This window comes from Pituophis catenifer, unplaced genomic scaffold (assembly GCF_029215685.1).
Source record: "Pituophis catenifer annectens isolate HBS135680 unplaced genomic scaffold, rPitCat1.0.hap2 SCAF_7, whole genome shotgun sequence".
Taxonomy (NCBI): Eukaryota; Metazoa; Chordata; class Lepidosauria; order Squamata; family Colubridae; genus Pituophis; species Pituophis catenifer.
The window spans coordinates 43689754-43717136 of NW_027256887.1; the positions used below are offsets into that span (position 1 = coordinate 43689754).

At 37.4% G+C, this 27383-nt stretch overlaps 1 protein-coding gene across 1 annotated transcript in view; it reads left to right on the forward strand.

Annotated features, from left to right (window-relative positions):
- The first annotated feature begins 8078 nt into the window (after positions 1-8078).
- Positions 8079-27383, forward strand: part of CAND1 (cullin associated and neddylation dissociated 1) — a 38258-nt gene continuing 18953 nt past the window's right edge. The window contains exons 1-8 of the mRNA XM_070948072.1: positions 8079-8449; positions 13072-13215; positions 14784-14938; positions 16529-16652; positions 16781-17037; positions 17128-17233; positions 26628-26773; positions 27029-27321. Of these exons, the coding sequence (XP_070804173.1) occupies positions 8382-8449; positions 13072-13215; positions 14784-14938; positions 16529-16652; positions 16781-17037; positions 17128-17233; positions 26628-26773; positions 27029-27321 (1293 nt within the window). The 5' untranslated portion in view covers positions 8079-8381. The remainder of the gene's footprint in view (positions 8450-13071; positions 13216-14783; positions 14939-16528; positions 16653-16780; positions 17038-17127; positions 17234-26627; positions 26774-27028; positions 27322-27383) is intronic.

Sequence of the window (27383 nt, forward strand, 5' to 3'; positions counted from 1 at the left end):
TGAGGGAGAGAAGGGGAGAGGAGAGGCTTCTGTGGGGCTTGCCTGAGGGAGAGAAGGGGAGAGGAGAGGATCTATGGGGCCAAGCCTGAGGGAAAGGGGATAGGAGAGGATCTATGGGGCCAAGCCTGAGGGAGAGAAGGGGAGAGGCTTCTATGGGGCAAACCTGAAGGAGAAGGGGATAGGAGAGGATTTATGGGGCAAGTTTGAGGGAGAGAAGGGGATAGGAGAGGATCTATGGGGTCAGCCTGAGGGAGAGAAGGGGATAGGAGAGGATCTATGGGGCCAAGCCTGAGGGAGAGAAGAGGCTTCTGTGGGGCCAGCCTGATGGAGAGAAGGGGAGAGGAGAGGATCTATGGGGCCAGCCTGAGGGAGAGATGGGGATCTATGGGGCCAGCCTAAGGGAGAGAAGGGGGATAGGAGAGGATCTATCGGGCCAGCCTGAGGGAGAGAAGGGGATAGGAGAGGATCTATGGGGCCAGTCCGAGGGAGAGAAGGGGATAGGAGAGGATCTATGGGGCCAAGCCTGAGGGAGAGAAGGGGATAGGAGAGGATCTATGAGGCCAGTCTGAGGGAGAGAAGGGGAGAGGAGAGGATCCATGGGGCCAAGCCTGAGGGAGAGAAGGGGAGAGGAGAGGCTTCTGTGGGGCCAGCCTAAGGGAGAGAAGGGGAGAGGAGAGGATCTATGGGGCCATACTGAGGGAGAGAAGGGGGATAGGAGAGGAATTATGAGGCCAGCCTGAGGGAGAGAAGGGGAAAGGAGAGGCTTCTGTGGGGCCAGCCTAAGGGACAGAAGGGGAGAGGAGAGGATCTACAGGGCCATTCTGAGGGAGAGAAGGGGGATAGGAGAGGAACTATGGGGCCATATTGAGGGAGAGAAGGGGGATAGGAGAGGATCTATGGGGCCAAGCCTGAGGGAGAGAAGGGGAGAGGAGAGGCTTCTGTGCGGCCAGCCTGAGGGAGAGAAGGGGATAGAGAGGAGAGGCTTCTGTGGCGTTAGCCTGAGGGAGAGAAGGGGAGAGGCCGATCGTAACTATTCACTAATTTTCAAACTCTAAGTGTCGATTTATTAAGCCCAATCACATAGTTTTGTAGCGGAGCATGGGTATTCAGCTAGTAATTTATAGAATGAGAAATGCTTTCAGTTAAAATGTATCCACATTTTATTCTGGATTTGGTTAACTTATGCTTAACACAACCTTGTGTTTGGGAATCAGTGCTTTTATTACAATATCTAAAGTATCATGTTTACAACAACCTTCCCACTATCTATCCAATTCCACCTGCTGTATAAAGACTTATATCCTTGATTCCCAAGTTTTGATCTGTGGCATCCCAGAGCACCACAGTGAATTCACAGGGGTGCTGCAGGATAATGAAATACTATCTTGGAGTAATTCACAGTTTTAGCTTTGGGGACCAAGAAAAAATTAATCTGGCACTATGTGATGGATTTGTGAAATGGTGGGAAAAAATTGGTTGATAATCCAAAGGTCATTGGTAAACATACAGGGAATCCCTGTTCAGATGAAACCAAAACTGTACTTACTAAGATTTATGAAAGAAGACCCGAGTAAAAAGCCCCATGGTGTATTATTATTATATGACTAGCTGTACCTGGCCACGCGTTGCTGTGGCCCAGTCTGGTGCTTCTGCTAGGCTAAAAGAGCGAGGCTGAACTTCCAAACTCTCCACGAACATTTGGTGGGCGTGGCCAACTTGACGTGACCCACTTTCATCAGTCACATGACAGCCCCCCGAGCCCCGCCTAGCCAGTTGGTGATTAGGGCAGAGAACCGGTTGCTAAAAAACAATGGGAACCACAAAATCCTCCCTCTCTGTCTCCCCCTCTCTCTTTGTATCTCTCTATGTCTCTCCCTCGCCTGTCTGTATCTCTCTATGTCTCTCTCTCCCCCACTCTGTATCTGTGTCTCTCTCCCCCTCTCTTTATCTGTCTTTCTCTCCCCCTCTCTGTATCTGTCTCTCTCCCCCCTCTCTGCATCTCTGTCTCTCTCTCCCCCCCTCTCTCTGTATCTCTGTATGTGTCTCTCTCTCCCCCCCCCCCGCCGTCTCTCTGTATTTCTCTATGTCTCTCTCTCTGTTTATCTCTGTCTCTGGCCTGGCCTCTTCTGCATCCCCCACCATCGCCCTTAGCTTTTCAGGCAAGGCCTTCACAGCTTTCCGCACCACAGCAGAAACTCAGGGGCTCCCTCCGTCCTCCCTACACCGATGTTCTCTGGAGGCTCGACGGGGAGACGCATAGCAGGGAAGGAGAGGGAGGGAGGGAGCGGGTGTGGGAATTCGAGGCTGGTTTGGGGCTTCCTGCCCGAAGGAAGAAAGTGGCAAACCCAGGAGCCACGCACATCCCACTGGACCCCTGCTGCGCAGTTCTCCCCCTCCCGCCTGCCAAGGGCAGGGGAATGATTAAATCCCCCGCTCTTCCAGGAGAAATGAAGGAGGGCCAGCCATCCTTCCTCCTGGCCGTTTCCGCCCCCCGAAGCCTCTCTGGAGCCCCTTTTCTGCCAGAGGCCGAAATTTTTGTGTAGACTCCATGAACTGCCAGAGCGCCCACCTGGGAATCAAAGGCGGCGCTGGTCAAATGCGAACCCAGGGCTCCAGTTGCCTCCATCTCCTGCTATTTTAACTTATACTTTATATTATGATAATTTGAACTCATGACCAATTTACAAGACATGGAGAGGCTTTACTTTCATATCATATTGAAATAATTAGGAAATTTTAGGTACCAACCTAACGCTTAATGTTTTGGGGGAAAAGAGGAGATACCTTAACCATACATTACATCAATAGTTAGTTCTAAGGTAACCTAGCTCAACTTATTAGTGTTTTGTCCAAACTTTAAGAAAGATATACCTTTTTTGGATTCTGGGGAAAGAAACAATAACCAAAAATATCTGTAAAAATGGGATCTCTCTATAGGTGTAATGGTATATGGATGAAAGAATGTCAACAAGAGATGAAGAAAAATCCAATTATCACTTGAGATTTTTTCCCCAAAGCATTTTAGATATAATACCTACAAAAACAGCTTTACTAAATCTATCCGGGATATTTACGAGACCGCCTTCTGCCACCAATAGCCTCCCACCGGCCAGTACGCTCGCACAGAGTGGGCCTCCTCAGGGTGCCGTCCGCCAGACAATGTCGGCTGGCGACCCCCAGGGGGAGAGCCTTCTCTGTGGTGGCGCCCACCCTCTGGAACAACCTCCCCCCAGTTTATTTTAAACTGTTTTTAAATTTTGTATGTCCTGTTTTTTACTTTGGCTGTACACCGCCCTGAGTCCTATTTGGAGAAGGGCGGTATAGAAATTGAAACAAACAAACAAACAAACAAACAAACAAACAAACAAACAAACAAATAAATAAATACAGCAGCTTTCGGTTTCTGTAATCATTTGGGGGCCAGTTCAATACTCACTTTGGTTATTTGTGCTATGCCACACAAACATACTCAGTATGGTTTGCTGCTTTATGGCTTAGGAAATTTCATCACTTGCTTCTAATATGGTATGACTAGAGATGGGCAATGAGAACAGTAGTTTTCTGCCAGCAAAAGATTGGATAGCTATCACTAACAGAACTATGGAGAAAGGCACTCAGAATAAATATGAATCAAGTGGTAATATATTTTATTTAATAAATTTTATAATCAAAAATTAATATACACTTGATAGAGAACAGATAGAATCTTTATAGATATCCAAAAGTTATAAACAAATATATACATATGTAGCAAAGACAACCTTGAAGAAGGAATGAAAGAACTTTAAGTAAATGTCATCTTGGCCCGGGAAGGAAAAGGGAATGAAAAATAAATTCAAGATAAAACCACCATAATTACGTCTAATCATTTGTTTACATTTTGGTTTGCTTCTTGTCTATATTTTTGATAAAGGATACTGAAGCTGGATCCTAGTGTTTATATAGGGTGGTATAATACACTATGTTAGCATTAGTTAACCTCATTTAAATACCACCATTTTCAATAGGCCTATACAGGATAGCCAAATTTGTCTCCGAGATGTCCTTTGCAGCATGGAGATGTTACATGCCATGTCATCAATAACATAACATGTCTAAAAAGGTGTTAAACTCTTTGGCAAATAAAACGTAACACAAGGCTGAAGCTTTTTCTGGCTACTGAACGAGCTGAAGGAAGTTGTGGTAAAACTGAAGGCATTTTGTCAGATATATATTTTTAATATATTTTTATTTTGGTGATAGTTTTTTTTCTGTTGCTACCTCAAAATAATAAACTTTGAGTTCTTATATTTGTGTTATCTCTGCTCTTATCACTTCATTTTCTGTTACAGTGTTGCAGAACTTTCTTTCTGTACAGCAAGTGTTATATTCTTTCATATACTCTAAAAGACTAGTTGATTATAATTAATTTTTTGTTTAATAACATAGTACAAACAGTTTACATAGAATTTGAGGTATTTTTCTTTAAAGCTGTTTCTCTTCGTTTTCTGCTGCCTATTAAATGAGTGTTTAAACTTTTACTGTTTCCCCTAAAATAAGACATCCCCTGATAATAAGCCCAATTGGGCTTTTGAGCACATGCACTAAAATAAGCCCCCCCTGAAAATAAGCCCACTCCGAAAATATTTAAACACATTTTTTTTTATTTATTTATTTTCAATTTATATACCGCCCTTCTCCCTGAGGACTCAGGGCGGTGCACAGCCATAATTAAAAACATGAAATACAAATATTAAAAACAATTAAAATCTATATAAATTTGGCCCAAAATTTAAAAAACCACAAACCAATTAAACATTTAAAAATTTTAAAAAATTTCTTCCTAAGCCAGCCCGGCTTGCTGGAAAAAGTGGGTTTTAAGGGCACGGTGGAAGGCACTGAGGTCTTGGATTCTCCTTATCTCTGGGGGCAGCTGATTCCAGAGGGTAGGTGCCCCCACAGAGAAGGCTCTCCCCCTGGGGGTCACCAGCCTACATTGTTTGGCTGATGGCACCCTGAGGAGGCCCTCTCTGTGGGAGCGCACGGGTCGCTGGGAGGTCGTCGGTAGCAGCAGGCGGTCTCGAAGATAGCTAGGCCCTATGCCATGGAGCGCTTTAAAGGTGATAACCAACACCTTGAAGCGCACCCGGAAGACCACCGGGAGCCAGTGCAGCTCGCGCAGGAGCGGTGTTACATGGGATCACCATGCTGCTCCCATCACTACCCGCGCTGCTGCGTTCTGGACCAGCTGGAGCCTCCGGGTGCCCCTCAAGGGGAGCCCCATGTAGAGAGCATTGCAGTAGTCAAGGCGAGAGGTGACGAGGGCGTGAGTGACTGTGCACAGGGAATCCCGATCAAGAAAGGGCCGCAACTGGCGAATCAGGTGAACCTGATAAAAGGTCCCCCTGGTTACAGCCGTCAGATGTTCCTCCAAGAACAGCTGCATATCCAGGAGGACTCCCAGATTGCGAGCCCTTTCTGTGGGGGCCAAGGACTCGCCCCCAATAGTCAGTGATGGAGTCAACTGACTATATCGGGATGCCGGGAGCCACAGCCACTCAGTCTTGGAAGGGTTGAGCTTGAGCCTGTTCCTCCCCATCCAGATCCGCACAGCCTCCAGGCACTGAGACATCACTTCAAGGGCATCGTTGGGGTGGCCTGGGGTGGAGATGTACAGCTGAGTGTCATCAGCGTACTGATGGTATCTCACCCCGAAGCCACGGATGATCTCGCCCAGCGGCTTCACATAAATGTTGAACAGAAGGGGCGAGAGGACCGATCCCTGCGGCACTCCACAGACGAGAGGCCTCGAGGTTGACCTCTGCCCCCCTGCCAACACAAACTGCGACCGGTCGGAGAGAAAGGAGGAGAACCACCGCAATATGGTGCCTCCCACCCCCAACTCTTCCAGCCGGTGCAGCATGATACCATGGACGATGGTATCAAAAGCCGCTGAGAGGTCTAACAGGACCAGAACAGAGGAGCAACCCCTGTCCCGAGCCCTCCAGAGATCATGAACCAACGCGACCAATGCCGTTTCCGTGCTGTGCCCAGACCTGAAACCCGACTGGAATGGATCTAGATAAGATGCTTCCTCCAGGAATTGTGGAAACTGTCGCGCGACCACACTCTCAACAACCTTCGCCACATGAGTAGCTGGTCCCCATTTCCTCTGGTTTCCTCCATGCACCCCAAAATAATAAGACCTCCCTGAAAATAAGGCCAAGCACTTATTTTGAGGTTCAAAAAATATAAGACAGTGTCTTATTTTCGGGGGGAAACGATACTTGCTTTAAGTTATTACCACTTGATTATTGAAGCCATAGAAGCAAAGCAGTTTCACTGTTTTGAGTCAACGAGGGCTTCTTAAAGCAACTTTAAAAAGATGTTTCATTATTCAAGCACATGTTCAAAACATATGTAGCCATAATATTTAGCTGGAATTAGGAAACAAAAACTGAATCTTTTGACTAATTTATATTATGTGTGTGTTGTGTACACACACACACACACACACACACACACCTGAGCAATGAAAGCCAACTGGATGACCTTGACCCAGTTGTTCACTCTCAGTCCATCCACCTCCCAGGGTTGTTGTGGGGAAAAAAGCAATCTATATAGGAAGTGCAGTTTACAAAGACTTACCCTTTTGTATTCTGTTCTTTAGCAGAGATGGAGAAAAGGTTTAGATCATTAATCAATCAGATGATTTATGGCCAAGCTATTGTAACAGGGTTTATTCACTATGCTAAAGCTATTTTTTTTCTGTTTCAGTGGGATGCTCAGCCATATAGCAATAGCACTTAATATACTGCTTCATAGTGCTTTTACAGCCCTCTCTAAGCGGTTTACAGAGTCAGCATATTGCCCCCAACAATCTGGGTCTCATTTTATCTACCTCTGAAGGATGGAAGGCTGAGTCAACCTTGAGCCGGTGAGATTCGATCTGCGGAACTGCAGCTAAGCAGTCAGCTGAAGTAGCTTGCAGTACTGCACTCTAACCACTGTGCCACCTCGGCTCTATATAGGGGAACTAAGCAGTCTCCACGATTATAACAAATCTGAAGGGAAACAATTCAAATTCAAATTTGTTTTTGAGCAAGAGACCAATTCTGTGATTTGGCTAGGACATCAGTTTCAGGTAGATAGTATTGGCTAAGGTCTCCTTATTTTCGTATTATATAAACCCAGCCACTATGGTTTGTAGCTTAGTGTACTTTATTTAACTAAGGTTAAATAAAACATGTTTAACACCATATAATATAGAGTACAAAACAAATATCTCAGCCCTATTAAGAGGAAAAACAGAAAAATTCAGTATATAATTTAATACTGTCACTTCACTATTCATACTCACTCTTTTAAAATATTTTTAATTGGTTTTATTTTAAACTTTATAGCCTGCATTTTAATACTGCAGTGTATATAAGATAACAAAGTCCCTCTGTTTACAATTATAAAAGTATTTATACATCGTATTTACCTGTTGTTCTAGTGGTTATGCCCCAGGCTAGAAACCAGGAGACCAGGGTTCTAGAATGCTGCGTTAGCCATGAAATGGCTGGATGACCTTGGGCCAGTCACTCTCGGCCCAGCTCACCTCACAGGGTTGTTGTCAGGAGGAAAATAGGAAGAGGAAGGTGCGTTTGGATATTCAGTTATTTGTAATAATAAAGGAGAGATTAAAAATAAAGAAAATAATATAATAAAGTGGCTCAGTTTAAATACAATTATAAAAGTACTATGCACTGCGTCCGTATCTAAAATGATAGTTCATAATTTAAATCATATTGCCTTATTTTCATGGCACCAAAAAGGCTCCCCGACCCCCTCCCAAGGTTTCCAAACTCTAAACTCTGCTTCCCCCGAAGACACCAAAAGCCTGGCGCTGAATCCGCTTCCTCCCCTCTTACTTTCTAACCAACCCGCTCGCGCAGCTCTGCGTCGCGTAGGTCGCCAGCGTCACGCGAAATGAGCCACCTACGCGATCACGGCAAGCCAATCGGAGGCTCGGAAGAGCGACGTTGGCGAGGCCCTCTTTGAACCCTGACCTTAGGTCCTCGCGCGAGGCAACAGACGGTGGGACTTTACGTCCGCCTCCATTCGCCTGAGCGAGATCGTTCGCGATTGTCCTTCGCCTTTTCCCGCGCGAGTAGCAGCCGCTGGCGATGATACTGATCTCCCCACAGCGCGCGCGCTAATCCTCCCGTCATCGCGCCCTACCACCCCCGCCTCGGGGAAAGCCTCGGGGAAAGCACGGCTCGTCGCCGCCAAACAGGCGCCGCCAGTCTCTTGCCAGGCAGAGCCCTCGCTCCCCCCGTTTCACCTTCTCTTTCCCCCGCACACAGCACTAGGCGACGTGGAGCCGGCCAAACGCTTCCCTCACCGGGACCATCATCATGGCGAGTGCCTCATACCACATTTCCAACCTGCTGGAGAAAATGACGTCGAGTGACAAGGACTTCAGGTAAGAGGCCGAGGCTGGCCTACCTCCTTCTCAGTAGGTAGCTTTCCCCGTCCTTAGGCTGAAGGAGACTCTCCCCAGGTCCGCGCTGGGATGCTTTAGAGCGGGCAGGCCCGAGCTGCTTCTTGGGAGGTGGTGCCCCACCCAGCCTGTCTTTCGTCTGATTTGAGGCCCGTCAAGCAGGAGAACTTGAGTCCCTGATCCTGGCCTTGTTGTGCCTCGCCTGGAGTCCGCATGGCTGCGATTTGGAGCCCGGCCTTGAGGCGGCCCTTTTCCCCTAGAAGTTGTCTGGAAGTTTGTTAACCCCATTCCCTCTTTTTGCTACGCTCTCTATTACTCTTGTACTCCGTAAATTGTCCTAGAAGCCCGTTCTCTGCCAGCAGGACACTTGCTTGTGTTCAGATTGTAACCGTTTCTGTTCTTAAGTTTTTTTCAGTGCTAGTTAAAAATACCTTTTTAAACCAAATGTTTTAATTTGTGTATGTGGAGGGGAGAAGCCGTTGTGATTAATGTGGCATCTTTCTGAAATTTTATTCTCTTTGAAATTTGTTTCTAAGGTATAAATATAACTTGAATTCACAATAGAAACATGCATCTTAAGATATTATAATAAATACTGAATTTTAGTTTAGAAATACTAAAATACTGGCTTAGCCACAGATGTTACTGGTGTTGAATATTTCAGTATCTCACTCCTTTTACTTTTGATATAAAAGGCAAAGTGATTTAAGTGTATATCCTGTCCACGCCTGCTGCAATAACAGATTGTACATTAATATTTCTAATGCAGTAAAATAAGAAAAGTTTTGCAAACTGCTGAAAATCTTGCTGTTACAAGATTAAATTAATTGAAACATTTTCTCTGAATAAAGGTATGAGATTGGATTGGTGTATCTGATGCATAATTTAAAGCAGGCTTATTTTCATTGTTCTCATACATTTTGATATTATTCTTCAGAATATATTCCCAATATTTATTATAGAAAACTGATGTACCTGTAAATCCTCTTTTGTATGTTTGCTGAATGAAATAAATGATTCTCTTCGTTTGCATCAACATTTAAGTTACATAAGGACATAGAAAATTATAACTATCTGTAAAGAACATTAAATTCATCAACAATGTGTCACAATATAGCAGCAGACAATAATTGATCATTTGTTAGTCTGTTGTTAAACATATAAAAGAAAAGGCTTCTTAAATATTGCTATTTTCTTAAGTTTGCTGTTGGCAGATTGATTCCATTAAATTTAAAATACATGTAGCCCTTGACTTCCAACTACAACTGAGCCTCAATATTATGTTGTTAAGTGAGACAATTGGTAAGTGAATTTTGTCGTATTTTACAACCTTTTTTGCCACAATTGTTAAGTGAATCACTGCAGATGTTAAGGAAGACAGGATTTTAAGTGGATCTGGCTTCCCCCTTGACTTTCCTTGTCAGAAGATTTCAAAAGGTGATCACATGACCCTGAGAGACTACAACTGTCCTAAGTATGAGTCAGTTGTCAAGTGTGTCAATCCTGATCACATGACCATGGGATGCTACAATGATCATAAGAGTGAAAAATGGTCATAAGTCATTTTTTCAGTGTTATAAGTGAACACTAAACAAACTGTTGTAAGTCAAGGACTACCTGCATTTCCTCAACATTTTATGTTTTCACTTGTTATATACAACTTACGCATACGCACCCCCATACTTTACATAAAGTACATGTAAAGTACTTCATGTTTCCTGAAGTTCAGTATGGAATTAAATACTTCCTTATCAGGCATGAACTCTCATTTTCCATTTAACTTTATGGTGTAGCGCTACTGGATCAGCTTCAGTACTAATCATGATGCAGTTGTGTTTTCACCAGTGTCAATACAATAGTCAAACTAGAGTCAGATTTATAATTTTTAATGAAACAATCCAGTGTAGGGCCTAATATCAGCAAATTTAAAGCACAATTGTACAAAGTGATGCCACTTTGTAATTAATTAAAAGTAAGTTGGATATTTGTAAAAGAAGCATGGAAGAACTCATCTAATATTTACAAGCCCTTTCCACTCATACAGTGCTCAAGACAGGTAATAGCAATAATAATACACATAAAATATTAACACAATGAAACAGTAAATACAAAATTAAATAATGCATGAATGTGGCATTTTTCTCACATATGCAGCAGACTTTTTCCATGCCAGTTCTCTCTCTTTTCAAATGCACTATGCTTCTGTATATTGTGCATATAAGAAGATTAAAACCTTGAGTATCATTTTCATTATTGAACTAGGCAAGCATTTAAGGTCATGACTGGCATTTTTTTCAAATATTATTACATATTCATGGGCTTTTTAAACCTTTGGCTTGCCTATATGATATTGTTACAGTTTTCTCATTCTGGCTTCTTTCTAATAGTGGAAAAGATATTTGTCTTAAAAAAAAAACACTTCAAAGACATCCCAGTTTCATTTTTTAATAGAACATTGGACATCTTTCTGCAGTGTGTTGATTACTACTGCTATGTATGCCCTTCTTTCTGTTATAATTTCAGTATGTATGAATAACATCAAATTGGAAAATGCTGTTCTAAATATTTCCTTGAAATATGTATATAAAGGGACTTACTGTAAACCTTTATTGAACAAAATAGATATTTATAATAGTTGCAAGTCACATTACAGGAAGAAAAACATTTAATAGCTTTAGTTGCATTTAGGTTGAATGTAACAGTAGCAAAATTATTTTAATGATAATATTAGAGGTAGTGTTTAATATCTTACCAATAATTTAAGAAAGTGTTAGGATTAAATATGAAATGGAACGCGCGCACACACATTTTTGTAGATGCAGCCACTGAGAAGAGCCATTCAGGTAAGACAACACTCTTCTTCTAAAATTTAAGTTCACATAGAGTCCAGAGTTTATCATGTGGCTACATCAACCTTCATTTAGACAAAAAGACTGAATCAACTCCAGTTTCCACTTGGACTTTTATAAAAGAGTCATGCAGTGAGAAGAAAGAAATGTCAGCTATTAAATGTTTTTTTTTAAGATACTTTATCAATTCAGTGAGGTTCTTGGTATCTCATATAATAAGTTCTTTTTTTCTAGTCATTTTGTTTAATATTAATTTTTGTACAATTCCCATATTTCTAGCTAATTATAGATGGAAGATGCGACTTAATATTTAATTTACAAATTATATGTGATTTTATATTGCATGGGTGTGTATATCTGCATTATTTATGTTCTCAAGTTTACTTAATCAATTTTAAATTTTAAAATGTTCTCAGGCTGAAATTAATTTGTTGCTTGAAATGAAGATTTAGAGAAACTTGGCTAAATCCAATGAAGACAGTTTGAGAAGATAGATACGTTTAGCTTTAAACAAAAACAGATTGAGAATAGGGAAATGCCATATAGAAAAAGGTTATTGTTTTCTTTCGAAATAAATTCAGTCATATCATTATACAAGACATGGAATATTGCTTAAATTACAGAAAAGCAAATTTCAGTTGAGTTTTAAGGGGGAAAAGAGCTTTCTAATGGTAACCGTAATTTTCGGGCCATCTTCTCCAAACAGAATTCAGCCCAATTGGGGACATTACAGATTCCTTCCCTCAGGAGACGGGGATTGAAAGGCTGAATTCCAATCTTTTTAATGGCAGCTTCATCCTTCTGAATCAAGCTTCTCCTGAAATCTGGGTGACATCATAAATTATGACATAAGGGCATTTCTAAAAAGCTTTTTGAACAGTATGTACATTTATGAGCTTAGCGTTTTTATTCAGTTTACAATTGTGAACATTGTGTTTAATTTCGTATTACTTATTTTAGTGGCTGGTTTAATACATTGGTTATTTCTATGAATTATCTAAAATTTAGCATGTAAGTAATATATAAGGATGGTGAAATAAATAGAATATGTATAGAAATGTAAGAACTAAACAGATTAATGGAGGTGGTAGCTGGATATGTTAAAATAGATGCCAGATACATAGTGCTTTAATTTAGACTAGTGTTTTTCAAACTTGACAACTTTAACTTCCAACTCCCAGAATTCCCTAGCCAGCATCTTAAAGTTGCCTAGTTTGAAAAATACTGATTTAAACTTATGCCTCAAAACAAAGACATGGACTCTGTCTGAACTATTCCAATTCTCTGGTTTTGTGATTTTTTTTTTCAAGTAACATGATGAACCAGTCAATTTTTCAGACATAATTATGGTAGTCTTTCAGTTTACTATTTACCTGGATAACTAAATAGCTAATGTCATTTTTTTTTTTTTGCTTTCTATTGTTGATACTTACTTAAACATTTACTTAATGGACTTACCAGTAGGCTGAAAGGTAGTTGAAAAGTTGAACAAGAATAGATATTTGATATTATCTTTGCCTTCCTTTTCTCTTCATTTTTTATGACTATTGGTGGTCTTGTTGCAGATTAGAGAAGATAGTTTGATTTAACATGCTTTCCCCCATTTCGTTCACTATATTTTGAAGTCTTTTCTCCAGAATTGAAGTATATTACTTTATGTCACATAGAGTCTAACATATTTGAAGTTATTGATATTATTAATTATTAGATTGATGTAAAACTGATGGCTAACTGAAATGACTTTTTTTAAAAAAGGTTTATGGCAACAAATGACTTGATGACTGAACTACAAAAAGATTCTATCAAGTTAGATGATGATAGTGAAAGGAAGGTTGTGAAAATGATTTTGAAGTTGCTGGAAGATAAAAACGGTGAAGTGCAAAATTTAGCAGTCAAATGGTATGTATTTTCTGATCAGGCATTTTATTTTACACCAATTGTCTTAATTTGTACTGAGAAAATATGAGTTGGTTTATCTGTTCTGTCATCATTCTATAAGCAAGTCAGGAAAGCCCATTGACCTAAGATCTCCAACATTACATGGTAAGAGATAACAAGATATTCTTGTTTTTCTCTGTGAATCAGTTTTGATATAATATGTATGAATCTATGTTGATTATTTTGAACTGTCTTTTGAATTCAATTTCACTGGATGATCCTCAGAGAAAATGTATGTATATAATTATGTCCACATACTGTGATTGATAATTTTATAAATATCAGTTAAATCTTACATACCAGAAAGGGAAACAAAAGTGTTTGCTTCATTCCTTCTCATCTCTTTGAAGGCCAACAGTGGTCCTTACATCTGATTATAGTTGTTACTAATGGAGAATTAAATGTAATTCATTTTAATATATTTATATAGAACCAAATAATACTTGCATAAGGTCTACAAAAAGACATAAAATTCTATTTGTTGTCATGAGAAGATGTAGCCATTTTGAAATCAGCTAACAGAGTGTACAGTAATTGACTATTGCATAAAAGAAAAATAATTTTAATTATTTTATTATTTGAATCCAGAAGTAGTGATACTATAAAACCAAGTACAATGATTTTTATAGCAAAAATTCCCATTGGCTTATTCACAACCATGTTGTGTATTCTGTGTATTCTAAGAATAGATATATCACCTATAAATCAGATGTCTATATATTTTTACATATGGAGTTTTTGTCATTGCCAAACATAATATAGATTTTTTAAAAAAGTTTAATTGCTTTAAAAATGTTCAAACCTTACATTTATTTATACTGAAGAAAAAGCAGTTATCTTCCTTATTCTAAGAATTATAATTACTTAGTCAGAAGTAATGCTAGTAGATTATATAGAAATAAGAATGGGAACAAAACTTACCTTTGAGTCAGAATAGTTTTGTTAAATAAACATTCAAATTGAATTAATCATTAATCATGAATTATGTGTATGGCTGTACTTGAATTAATCATATGCATAAACTTTCATTGAGAGATTTTACTTCAAATTCATTGTTAAATAATTTTAATGTTTCCCAAGATAATCAATTTACCATAGTTCCATTTTTTCTTTTATTGTATTATACTTGAAATATGATGAGAAATATTCATGGATCAGCCTGTTCCTTCAGTAGTCTATATTATAGAAAGTGATATCTGTTAATGTAGTAATTTGAAATTAGCAAAATGAATGGCTTTGCTAATACGTTTTCTGATTTATTTTTTGTTATTTGTTGATTTTATTTTACAAACTAATTTAATTGCTTATCAGTTTCTTGGCTTCATTCAAAATCCTTGGCAAAGTTACTAAAATAAGTATTTCGTTCAGTCAATAATGATATAATAATTGAATAATTGAAACTGGTTGATTTAAATGAATGGAAACACAAACCTTTGTTGATGTGTATCTCAAGTTTTATTTATAAATATCAATGAATAAATATTTCAACATTTTTAATTACAATTTAAAGTGTTTTGGTTTCATTGCAGTCTTGGACCCCTGGTGAGTAAAGTGAAAGAATACCAAGTAGAGACAATTGTTGATACTCTCTGTACTAACATGCTTTCTGACAAAGAGCAGCTACGTGATATTTCAAGCATTGGTCTAAAAACGGTTATTGGAGAACTTCCTCCTGCATCTAGCGGTAAATCTTTTCTTATTTCCTTCTCTTGATCATTTATTATTATCTAGTTTGATTTTAGTTGGTCAATCTCATTACAAATGAAGTTCAACAAATAATTATTTTATTTTTAAATATTTGATTTGTAATTGGTTCTCTTTGCTGTTTAAATATCTTTATTCTACTGTTTTAAAATCCAGATTGGATTTTATGTGTTTCAAGAAAGGAAACAGGAAGAGTTCAAAAAATAAAGCCGATATCACATTTTGGTCCTTAATTAATGTTATCTGTATGGTATTATGTGACATGGTTGTGTTGTGCAGCATGGCCCAGGATTTATGCTGCAAACTCTATTATAACTCAGCTCATTTTTAATAACAAACTCTGCCTGAACTGTGTGACATATTTGTGAGTGGTACAATGTGACATGAAATTTCACACAGAGCAGTCTATAGTAGTTACATCTAAATTGCCTTTACCAGCAACTTTTTATTTATCTCAGTATCCCAATATGAGCCATTATGAGATAGATACTTTATAATTAAAGGTTTTGTAATTCTCATCTGTCCTTACTCTCTTGCTTGCTTACTCATTATCCTAGCTATCAGCTTGACCAACAGTTACAACAATTTTTGTCCTTAATGTTAAATCACACAAATTTTCATCCAAATTTTGGATGTGATACTACATTGATCCTGTTGTAAATGGTAAAATTGCTAATTTGAATGGATCTTTGCACCATATAATTGATATGTGAATTATCTCTCTTTATGGAAAAAATATTTTCTTGATATACTATTTATTTAAATAAAAGAACACTTTCAAAGGAGTAAATTATCCCCTTTGTTCTAGTATCAATCTGTTTGTGATAGTACGTTTTAAAAAATGAAATTAATACAAATGGGCAAATTAACATCTTGACTCAAATTGAAAGTATCTATAATTCATAGTAACTAATCTAATTTTATTTAACAATTTGCCAGTTGGGATCCTGAGAATATCTGACAATAATGAATATTAAATATTGCAAAAGTATCGTTGCTTCTGTGCCATTAGTCTTCTAATGAAATAACAAACATCAGTGAGAATAACATGGCTCACTTATGGAGTTCCATATATTTACAATTTATAATTGATTTGTAATTTGTATGATGTCATAATTCTCTTATTTTTGACATTAGGTATAGTGCAATTTTTTTCTATTCAAAAGAACAAATAATCTGGTGGTGGGGGAACAGGAGGGAAGAAAAATCCTAACAGTTTTTTGTCTGGTCCAGCTTGTAAAATAATTTGTTCATGGTGCAACTTAGCTTTACCAGCATGGTGTTCTAATATTCTTTTCCTAGATTGTTCTCAAAAAGATCTGAGTTATAACTGGAAATTTAAGTAAGAAGTTGTGTATAAATTTCAGTCACTTATGCATATGGTTTGTTGTTGTTTTTGCATGCTGTGCACTTATGCTTATACCTTTCTAGGAAATAAAAATAGATTTTTTATATAATTTATTCAATTACATCATGTATTACAAAATGAGTAGCATTTTATTTTGGAAATATTACAGATTTTTACCAATAATTACTACTTTAATATTGATGACATTGTATTGATTTTCAGGCTCTGCATTAGCAGCTAATGTTTGTAAAAAAATTACTGGGCGACTTACTAGTGCTATTGCAAAACAAGAGGATGTGTCTGTTCAGTTAGAGGCTTTGGACATCATGGCTGACATGTTGAGCAGGTAAACATACACATTAAAGATGCTCTTAGGCAGTGTTTCTGCAAACTGCCCAGTTCACGTTTGCCTATTTCAAAAATGCCTTGACAATATAATTTGTTATATTGATTTTCCTTTTATAATGTTTTAAGGCAAGGAGGACTTCTTGTGAACTTCCATCCTTCTATTCTGACGTGTCTGCTTCCTCAGCTAACTAGTCCAAGGCTTGCTGTGAGAAAAAGAACCATAATTGCTCTTGGTCATCTTGTTATGAGCTGTGGTAACATAGTGTTTGTGGACCTCATTGAACATCTCTTGACCGAGCTATCAAAAAATGATTCCATGTCAACAACAAGAACCTATATACAATGTATTGCTGCCATCAGTAGGCAAGCAGGTCATAGGATAGGTAAATAAATTATACAGTAATGTAGTCTTTCTCATTTTCATGTGAAGTGTTAAACATTTCATAATTATATTTTTATTTTTCTCCCATCAGGTGAATATCTTGAGAAAATTATCCCTTTAGTAGTAAAATTTTGTAACATAGATGATGATGAACTTCGAGAATACTGTATTCAAGCATTTGAATCTTTTGTTAGGAGGTAAGGTATACATTGCTTTGTTTGGTTTCTCCTAGCTACCTATATAGTATGAAAAAAAAATTGTAGAGTCACAGAAAAAAATAGTTATTTTCTTGTAAAATCATGAAGTCCTTCCAGTGTTTGTCATTGAACTAAATTTTATTCCTTGTTCTTTTACTAATTCTGAATTATTTTGGTAAGATAAATAATATAACTATTTCAAAGTATTGTCTTCTTTATATGCCCATGCAAAAGACAAATAATATGGTATGCTTATCTGGTGCTTGAGATGTGCTGTGACTTAAAATTTACACTTTTTAAAAGTATCAATTGGAAAATCTAACATAAAACATTTATATTATATATTAAGCATGTTATCTGATATATATTTAGAATTCTGTATTCAACTTACCACCACCATTGAGCCCAAAATTTATGTTGCTAAGTGAGACACTGGTTAAGTAAGTTTTGTCCCATTTTACAACTTTTCTTACCACAGTTATTAAGTGAATCATTGAATACACAGTTGTTAAGTGAATTTGGCTTCCCCAATGACTTTGCATGTCAGAAGGTTGCAAAAAGTGATTACATAACTCTAGGACACTGCAATTGTCGTAAACGTGAACCAGTTGCCAAGTATCCAAACTTTTTTTTTATTAAAAAGTTTTTTATTTTATAAACAAACAAACATACAATTCTTAATCAATCATACAGTGTATCATCTGAGTACATCTTTTGTATCTTCTTGTTATTCCTCCAGTATTTATCATATTTTAATTTTATCATTTCATTTATTGTGACATTCCCCCCAAATTTCTTACTTTTCTATTAATACATTTATCTATCTTTTTATTTTAGTAAAAAAAAATTTCAACAACAATTTTATCCCCAACCATCCTTCAACCCCCCCCTCCCCACACACACACACACCGACTTCCCAGAGCAAAAAACAGGGTATAACATTTAACCAACATAAGCTAAAATAAACTAACTTACTACAAGATTCAAAACTCCCTCATACTCTTTAACTCCCCTTTTAAAAATTATTCATCAACCTTCCTTTTATAAATTCTCATCACATTTCACATTTATTACTAAGATCCTTTCCATACCTTCTTATCAATAAGACATTCTTCAAAATATAAGTCAAAACTTTTTTTTAAAAAAACTATCCATTAACTTTTAAGTTAACCATTTTAATACTTCAATAAGTTTCAAAAAGCTATCCAATTCTAATTAAGCATTTTTACTTCAATAAAACAATAATTATTACTAAAATCCTCCTCAAAAGAAATTAATCTTCCATTCTTCCTTTCTTTCTATATTTTTTCCAGTCCTTCTTCAGTAATACTTTCTTCTTCAGCATTGCTCCTCCCCCTGCTTTTATTTTGGAAAATTTTTGAATTTTGATTTGAGGTTGATGTATCTTGAAAACTCGTTCTCTTCTTGGAATTATTTCCTCTGGTTTGAAACCCCTATTTCGACTTTTCCTGCTTATATAATCAATCAGTTCATTCCTCTGTAAGACCAAGAATTGTCACGATAAAATTTATCGGTTTGCAGTAAAGAGTATACTTGTTGCTTTTCTTTTTTTTATTGTAAAAGTTTTACCATTACATTTTCACCCCATTTTCACCCCCCTAACCCACCCCAACCTCCCCAAACCCCCCCTCCCTAGCCCCCCCTAGCCCTCCCCTCCCCCCCGGACTTCCATAGAATGTACCCCATCATTATCCCCTTTATATAAAAAAAACCTTGAACTCTAAAACCCCCCCCCAACCCCCATATCATTTTTCATCTTCAGATAGTTCAAATATTTCTATCTTAATATAATATAATATAATATAATATAATATAATATAATATAATATAATATAATATAATATAATATAATACTATCTTAATATAATACTACTTTCAGTGAAAAGCTATTTGATACTTCCTAGTTTGATATTTGTTCTGCACATAATCTATCCACTTTTTCCATTCGCATTCATAAGTCTCTTGCGAGCGGTCTTTTAAATATGCTGAAATCTTCGCCATCTCAGCAAAACTGGCCATCTTCAAAGTCCATTCTTGAACAGTAGGCAAAGCTTCATTTTTCCAATATTTACCTATCAACAATCTCGCTGCTGTAATCATATACAAAATCAATTTTGTTTCATCCACTGTAGAACCCTTAACTATACCCAAAAGAAACAATTGTGGAGAAAATTGAATTTTTTTCTTCAAAACATTCTGCATGACCCACCAAATTTTTATCCAAAAAGCCTTAACTTTCTTACAGGTCCACCAAATATGATAATATGTAGCATCTGTACAATCACACCTCCAACATTTTGGCTGAACATTAGGGTACATACACGACAATTTCTTAGGATCTAAATGCCATCTATAAAACATTTTGTAAAAATTTTCCCTCAAATTCTGCGACTGTGTAAATTTAACATTCTGAACCCAAATTTTCTCCCATGTTTCCAACATCACTGGTTCTTCAAAATTTTGTGCCCACTTAATCATACAGTCTTTAACTAGTTCAGTTTCTGAGTCCCTTTCTAACAAAACATTATAAAGTCTTTTAATATGCATTGGACCTTTCTCTTTTATATGTCTAACCAGCTCTTCCTCATGCAACATAATACCAATTTTTTGGTCCTCTTTCCATCTCAATTGTAATTGATTATATTGAAACCAAGTTAAATTAATCCCTTCGTCCAACAGTGTCTGTAAAGTCTTCAGCTGCCATCTGCCCGCATCTGTAAAAAGAACCTCTTTGTATAAAAACCCCCCGAGTGACATTATATTTATATTCCACATAATATGACCAAGATCCAGCCATAGCGGTATTTTATAATCCCATTTGAATCGGTGCTTCTTCCAAACTCTCATCAAAGAATCTCTAAGTATATGGCTTTTGAATACTTTATCCACTTTGTTGTCATAGAATAAATAAGCATGCCATCCAAATTCAAGGTCAAAACTTTCTATATTCAGTATTCCAGTCTTTTTCCTTCCAAACCAATCACTTGCTGAGGTTAAGGCTGCTGCTTCATAATATAACTGTAGGTTTGGAAGTTTAAGACCTCCCCTTTCTGGAACATCTTGCATAATTTTCAATTTCACTCTCGGTTTTTTCTCGTTCCAAACAAACTTATTCACTCCAGTTTGCCAAGCTTTCAATTGTTTATCACTTTTAAGCACCGGAATCATTTGAAACAAAAAAAGAAATCTTGGCAAAACGTTCATCTTAACTGCTGCTATTCTCCCAAGTAAAGACAGCTGCAGTTTTTTCCACATCTCCATATCTTTCTGTACAACTCGCCACAGTACTTCATAGTTATTTTGAAACAATTTAATATTTGATTCTGCAACCTGAACTCCTAGATATTTAACCTTTGGTACAATCTCAAAACCTGCCTTATTTTGAAGTTCATGTCGTCGATCTTGTGTCATATTTTTAACTATCATCTTAGTTTTTTTCTGATTCAATCTAAAACCTGATACTATACCATAATCTTGTATAATGTCTTTCATCTGGATTATTGATTCCATCGGCTGTGTTAGGGTAACAACCAAATCATCTGCAAATGCCCTTATTCTGTAATCCTCTTGCCTTATCACTATACCTTTCAAGTTATTCGAATCCCGTATTGTGTTCAACAAGACTTCTAATGCTAAAATAAATAACAATGGGGATAACGGACAGCCTTGTCTGGTCCCTTTTTCAATATTAAACTCTGATGTCAAACTTCCATTAATAATAATCTGTGCCTTTTGTTCTTGGTAAATTGCTGAGACCGCCTGTATAAATTGGTCTCCAAATCCCATTTTTCTTAAAGTCTTTAGTAGAAAATTCCAGTCCACTCTATCAAAGGCCTTCTCCGCATCCAAAAAAACCAGCACTGCAGAGATCTGTTTATTCTTCTCAAGATATTCCAATAAGTCTATAACTTGCCTTACATTATCCTTCATGTATCTGCCTTCTATAAATCCCGCTTGGTCATCGTGAATCACCTCTTGGATTACTGGCATCAGTCTGTTGGCTAATACTTTTGCATAAATTTTATAGTCATTATTTAAAAGAGATATTGGTCTATAATTTTCCGGTTTTTTAGGACCTACTTGTTCTTTTGGTATCAAAGTGATATATGCTGATTTCCATGATGGGGGTATTTTACCCCCTTGTTGTATATTGCAAAATAAATCTCTAAGTTGTTCCACCATTTCTGCTTGTAAAGTTTTATAATATACTGCAGTCAATCCATCTGTTCCAGGAGCTTTAGCTGTTTTCAGTTGTTTAATTGCTGCGATTATTTCCTCAACAGTTATAGGATAGTTCAATCTTTCTTTTTGTTGGCTAGTAATTTTTGAAACTCTTTGCTCTTCTAGATATTTTTCTATAAGTCCATTCTGTATATCATCTTTAGCATATAATTTAGTATAATAGTCTACAAAAACTTCTTTAATCAATTTTTGTTGAGAAATTTCTTTCCCTCCAATATCAATACTCTCAATAGTCTGCAAGCTCTGCTTCTTCCTTAAAGTGTAGGCCAACCATCTTCCCGGTTTATTAGCATTACAAAACGTATTATGTTTCGCATATTGTAAATTTGTTGCAGCTTGCTCCGCCAAGAGCATTTGAAATTGATCTTTCAAAAGTTTTATAGCACCAGATATTCTTTCATCTGTTGGGTTTTTAATGAGTAGCTGTTCCTTATTCTTTATTTCTACTTCCAATTCGGATCTTTTCTTTTGTCGATTCTGTTTGTGTTTAGTATTCATATAGATGAGTACCCCTCTCATATACGCTTTACTCGCATCCCATACAATTTCAATTGGGGTACCCTTATTCAAGTTCATCTCAAAAAATTCTTTCATCTGTTTTTTAAGTTCTGTTATATTTTTTTCATATCTAAACAAATTTTCATTTAGTCTCCATGACCTTCTCTCAGTCTTTCCCATCTCAATTTCTATCCATACAGAACTATGATCGGTTAAAGTTCTTGGAAATATCTTTGTTCTTTTTGTTTTAACAAGTAAATCATCTGATAACAAGATAAAATCAATCCTGCTTTTCAATTAGTTGCATGGAAGCCTCTGCCAAAGCCTCTGTTTCCGCTGTGCCAACCTCCATCTCAATCCTGACAGCTGCTTTTTTATCCTCCAAAGTCACATTATTCTGGTTAATTTCATCATCTTTTCCAGCCAGCAAATCATTGTTATTCTCCAAGTTATGTTTTTGAAAAGTTCTATCAATTAATTCCAACAAAGCAGAAGTAAAAGAGTTTAAAAGTTCTTGAAAAACCTTTACAGTCACAACTTGTGAGTTTGCTGACTCACCAGACAAAGATCCTCCAGCCCTAATGTCAGCCATATTTCAATCTTCACTTTATATTTATTCAGCTGTCAGGTCAATAAATCCAACTATTTTCCGCACAGTTTAGAAATGTAAATTAGTTGAAGTCAATACCAAAGTCTTTTCCATTCCGCTTCCACTTTAAATCTTTTTCTTAATGTGTAATCCAGTAGCTTTAACAATGTTACAAACGTTAACAAGCACTTTCACTAGTAAGTTTCGTCAGGCGCCATTTTTTCCCTTTTTAAACGGAGTTAAAGATCAGTACTTGTGTTTTTTGTTCTCCTGATTTGCTCTGCCAGCATCCAAAGTCCAAATTTCTTATAATCCTTAAAATTGCATTGCTGGTGTGGTTGCGACGCCTCGGTCTGCATAAAGCAGACTCATCCCGGATCCGGAGCAACTGAAGGGCTTTCAGGGAGCTCTCACCCTGCAAACCCCAGGCTTAAAAAGAAAAACCTGGGGATCTAGGGGAGCTCTACCCAGACCCTTCTGCTCTTCTCTCCCCCTTTTTCCCTGGGGGAGAGTTTCGAGCCGCTAGACAGCTGATTTTCGCTGTTCTAGCGGCTAACGGAATCACGGGGCTGGAGCTCCTGAAGGAGCGTCCATCGCGTTCGCGGAGCCACCGGAAGTCCCATATCCAAACTTTGATCACATGACCATGGGGGTTACTACAACAGTGATAAGTATGAAAAATAATCATAAGTCACTTTATTCTGTTCCATTGTAACTTCAAATGGTCACTAAATAAATTGTTGTAAATCAAGGATTACCTGTATAGACTATATACAATAGAATACCATATAGAATACTGAATTGCTTTATATTAGATTTTCCAATTGGTTCTTTTGAGAAGTGTTAATCAAACCTGAGAAATGTTTCTATTATTTATACCCTTATCTATAAAAGAAGTGAGCATTTTTGTTGTTTTGGACTTATGAGGTTGGAAGAAGTTTTGTAAATAACAGCTGAAAAATTCATCTTCATCTACAGTCAGGTCTTTGATTCTTTGGAGACACTGTAGTGGGAAGTTGATGGAATATTTACTTCTCTCTGTGAGTTGTCCAAGCATTTTTGTCAGTTCTTTAACAATGTTGTAAGTAGTAACGATACAATTGAATGGAGAGGAATGTTTGGCTTGTGTGTTTTGGGGTGTCCATAGAGCATGGGAGGACAGATCCCCTGCTATTTCATCTGCCACTGTTCTTTAGTGATTTGACCTTTCTTGGTAAGGTCATTGAAAGTTCTCTTGATTTGGTTGTCTAGTTTGATCCAGTTGTATAGAAGATGAAATCATGGTCTCATTTGATGTCACACACTACATATTCATAGATCCAGAACTAGAAAAGGAATCCATGACAGCACTACTACACAGCACACCAGGCCTAACCAAATATACCTGGATTGAAAGACAGAGAGAATCATGGACCTTATAACCTTTACTAACCTATAACAATATACTTCCGTTTAACAGACAAATATACCAACAAATGAAAGGAACAGTCATAGGATCATGGGTTTCAGGACTCATAACAGACACTGTAATGCAACACCTTGAATCTATAGCACTCCCATGACAATAATCTAAAATATGGATCCAGTACATAGCACCTTTATTATAATAAAAAAAAACAATTAGAGAAAACACTTGAAACTATCAACATCATCTTCAAAGGAATAAAATTCACAAGGGAAGAACAAAAGAACAACGCTACCTTTCCTGAATACCCTAATCAGTAAAGGCAGTGATGGCAAATTAGAAACACAAGTCTACCATAAAAGTACCCACCAAGTGCTCCACTACCAAAGTAAAAACCCAACCTCCCACAAGAGAAGCTGTGTAAGAACACTATTTAGATGAGCACAAACACACTATTGTAACTCTGAACATTGGAAAAAAGAAACAGATCATCTATACAACATCTTCCAACAAAATAGATACCTAGGCAACTTTATAAAAAACTTCCTGACCACTTAATTTACTATAGTACAACCAACACAAACTGTAAAAAAGATAATGTTGCCATACATCAAAAACATCTCAGAAACCACCAACTGACTATTACAACTACATGGCATCACTGTAGCTCATAACCAACTAAAGCCCTCTGAAACATCCTAAGTAAACCAAAAGACCCAGCTGCCGCCCCGCCCCCCCCAAAAACCCAGGAATCATCTACAATATACACAATAAGGATTTTGAGAGCCACTATGTAGGAAAACAGGCAGAAGACTAACAGCACATCCTGAATACCAAGAAGCAGTCAGGAGACATGATGAAAATTTCACAACATGTGGATAGATTCAACCATAGTATCAACTGGGAAACTGACCATCCTAAACCAAGCCAAGTCTAAAAACACTCGAGAACTTCTGGAAACTTGGTACTCGGACAAATCAGCCATCAGCAGGCACATAGAAATAAACAATTTCTACATGCTGCTCAAAGGAGACAATCAAAAAGCAAAAAAGGAAATAAAAAGACCAGCACCTCCCCACCAGCAATCAGTATCCCGTGAGCAGAGATTAACACCTAGATTAATATTAGACCAACAATCAAGAAGTAAACAGTACAATCAAGGAACTGCCAATGCAGACAAACAAGCTAACAGTAAACAATAGCCAGTCAAGGAAATTTCCAAGGTCACTTCCACCAACACTGACAAGGCAAGCCACTTGTATATAAAAATAACATCAAACCCACTCCCTTCTAGCATTGATAATGTTACCTAGTTTGGCAATGAAATATCTGCAAGAAAAGCACCAAGCACAATCTAATCCTGAGCTACAAATATTCTCTGGCATTAGAATCTCTGATCCGAATCCAGAAAGCTCTTATGGTTTTCTTTTGCATAAATTCTGTCGTATAACTTTCTAAACATTGAAGAGAGTTAAGTGTCATATGGATTAGTTTGATACTTTTTCACTTTCCATTACAGAGGGTTTTCCCCCCTCTTTTTGGTCCATGCCAAGCTTAGCTAAAAGCTGATTCCTCAGAAGAGGGAACGGTTCTTTTTTCTTATCTATATATATAAAAGCGAAAACCACTCACGCATTAATCACGAAATCTCCAGAACCGTAAAGCCTACAAACTTGAAATTTGCCACGTATGTTCCTCTTGGCTTCTAGGTGCTCACTAAGAAAGGATTTTTCGAAATGACAGTCATAGCATTAATATTTCCTATATTATAACACACACTGATGCTAATTAGTTAGACGTTCTACTCCCCCTCCCAACTTGAAAATAACTCTGGAGAGAATGGGATAGCCTGAAGGAGAGAAGGGAAGTGATCTATGGGGCCAGCCTGAGGGGGAGAAGAGAGGATCTATGGGGTCAGCCTGAGGGAGAGAAGGGGGTAGTATAAGAGAGGCTTCTGTGGACCAAGCCTGAGGGAGAGAAGGGGGTAGGATAAGAGAGGCTTCTGTGGAGATAGCCTTAGGGAGAGAAGGGGAGAGGAGAGGCCAATCATAACTATTCATTAATTTTCAAACTCTTTAAGTGTCGATTTATCAAGCCCGATTACATAGTTTCGTAGCGGAGCAGGGTATTCAGCTAGTATAAATATACATTTCACACTTACAATAAATCAAATGAGAAATTGTACAAATTATTTGGATGGAGACAGATAAGAGATTTGTTTACTAATTAATAAAAAGAGCTGACATCATCAATTCAGCACATTGCCATATTAAACCAGTAGTTTTGCTTGAGATTTTGATCAGCCATCCAATAATATGTTATACAACATGGTCAGCTGTGCAAATATTTTAAATAAACACACTTCCCTAGATGAGTATTCCCTCTAAGTTCATCCTAAATGTTAGGCACTTACTTTTAGAGGAAAGAAGTGTACCATTCCAACAGCTTGACCTGGGAATTTCATATTCTTAAGGAGAATAAAAGAAGCAGATTTACAGATAATGTTAAAATGTGAACGCCATATATAGATGCTTCAGGGCATAAGCATAATAACAGCATTTACATTCTCTTTGTATGACTAAGTAATGTAATAATGCTTAATTATTAATAGTCATCTAATTATTACTTTTATTATACAGATGCCCTAAAGAAGTTTATCCTCATGTAACCACCATTATAAACATTTGTCTTAAGTACCTTACCTATGATCCCAATTACAATTATGATGATGAAGATGAAGATGAAAATGCTATGGATGCTGATGGTGGAGATGATGATGACCAAGGTAGTTTGTGTTAGAAATAAAACTATATATATATACAAATTTTATAAAATGCAAACTAGTATTGCAGTCTGTCTATATTAGCAATTGCTAAATGTGTGTGTGTGTTTCTAATATATATATATATATATATATATATGTATGTATGTATGTATGTATGTATGTATGTATGTATGTATGTATGTATATATTAGTGTTACCTCTTTTTAATCATGACTACATAACTGTAAAACCTGGTATCTTTTTATTCTTTTCAAGGGAGTGATGATGAATATAGTGATGATGATGACATGAGCTGGAAGGTTAGACGTGCAGCTGCAAAATGCTTGGATGCTGTAGTCAGTACAAGGCATGAAATGCTGCCAGAGTTCTATAAGACAGTATCCCCTGCTTTAATTGCAAGATTCAAAGAGCGAGAGGAGAATGTAAAAGCAGATGTTTTTCATGCATACCTCTCTCTTCTAAAACAAACTCGACCTGTACAGAGTTGGCTCTGTGATCCTGATGCAATGGAGCAAGGAGAAACACCTTTAACAATGCTTCAGAGTCAGGTTAGTAAACAAAAGCATCCATAGCACTAACATTTGATGATGCAAAGTGCTCTGTGTGTGTG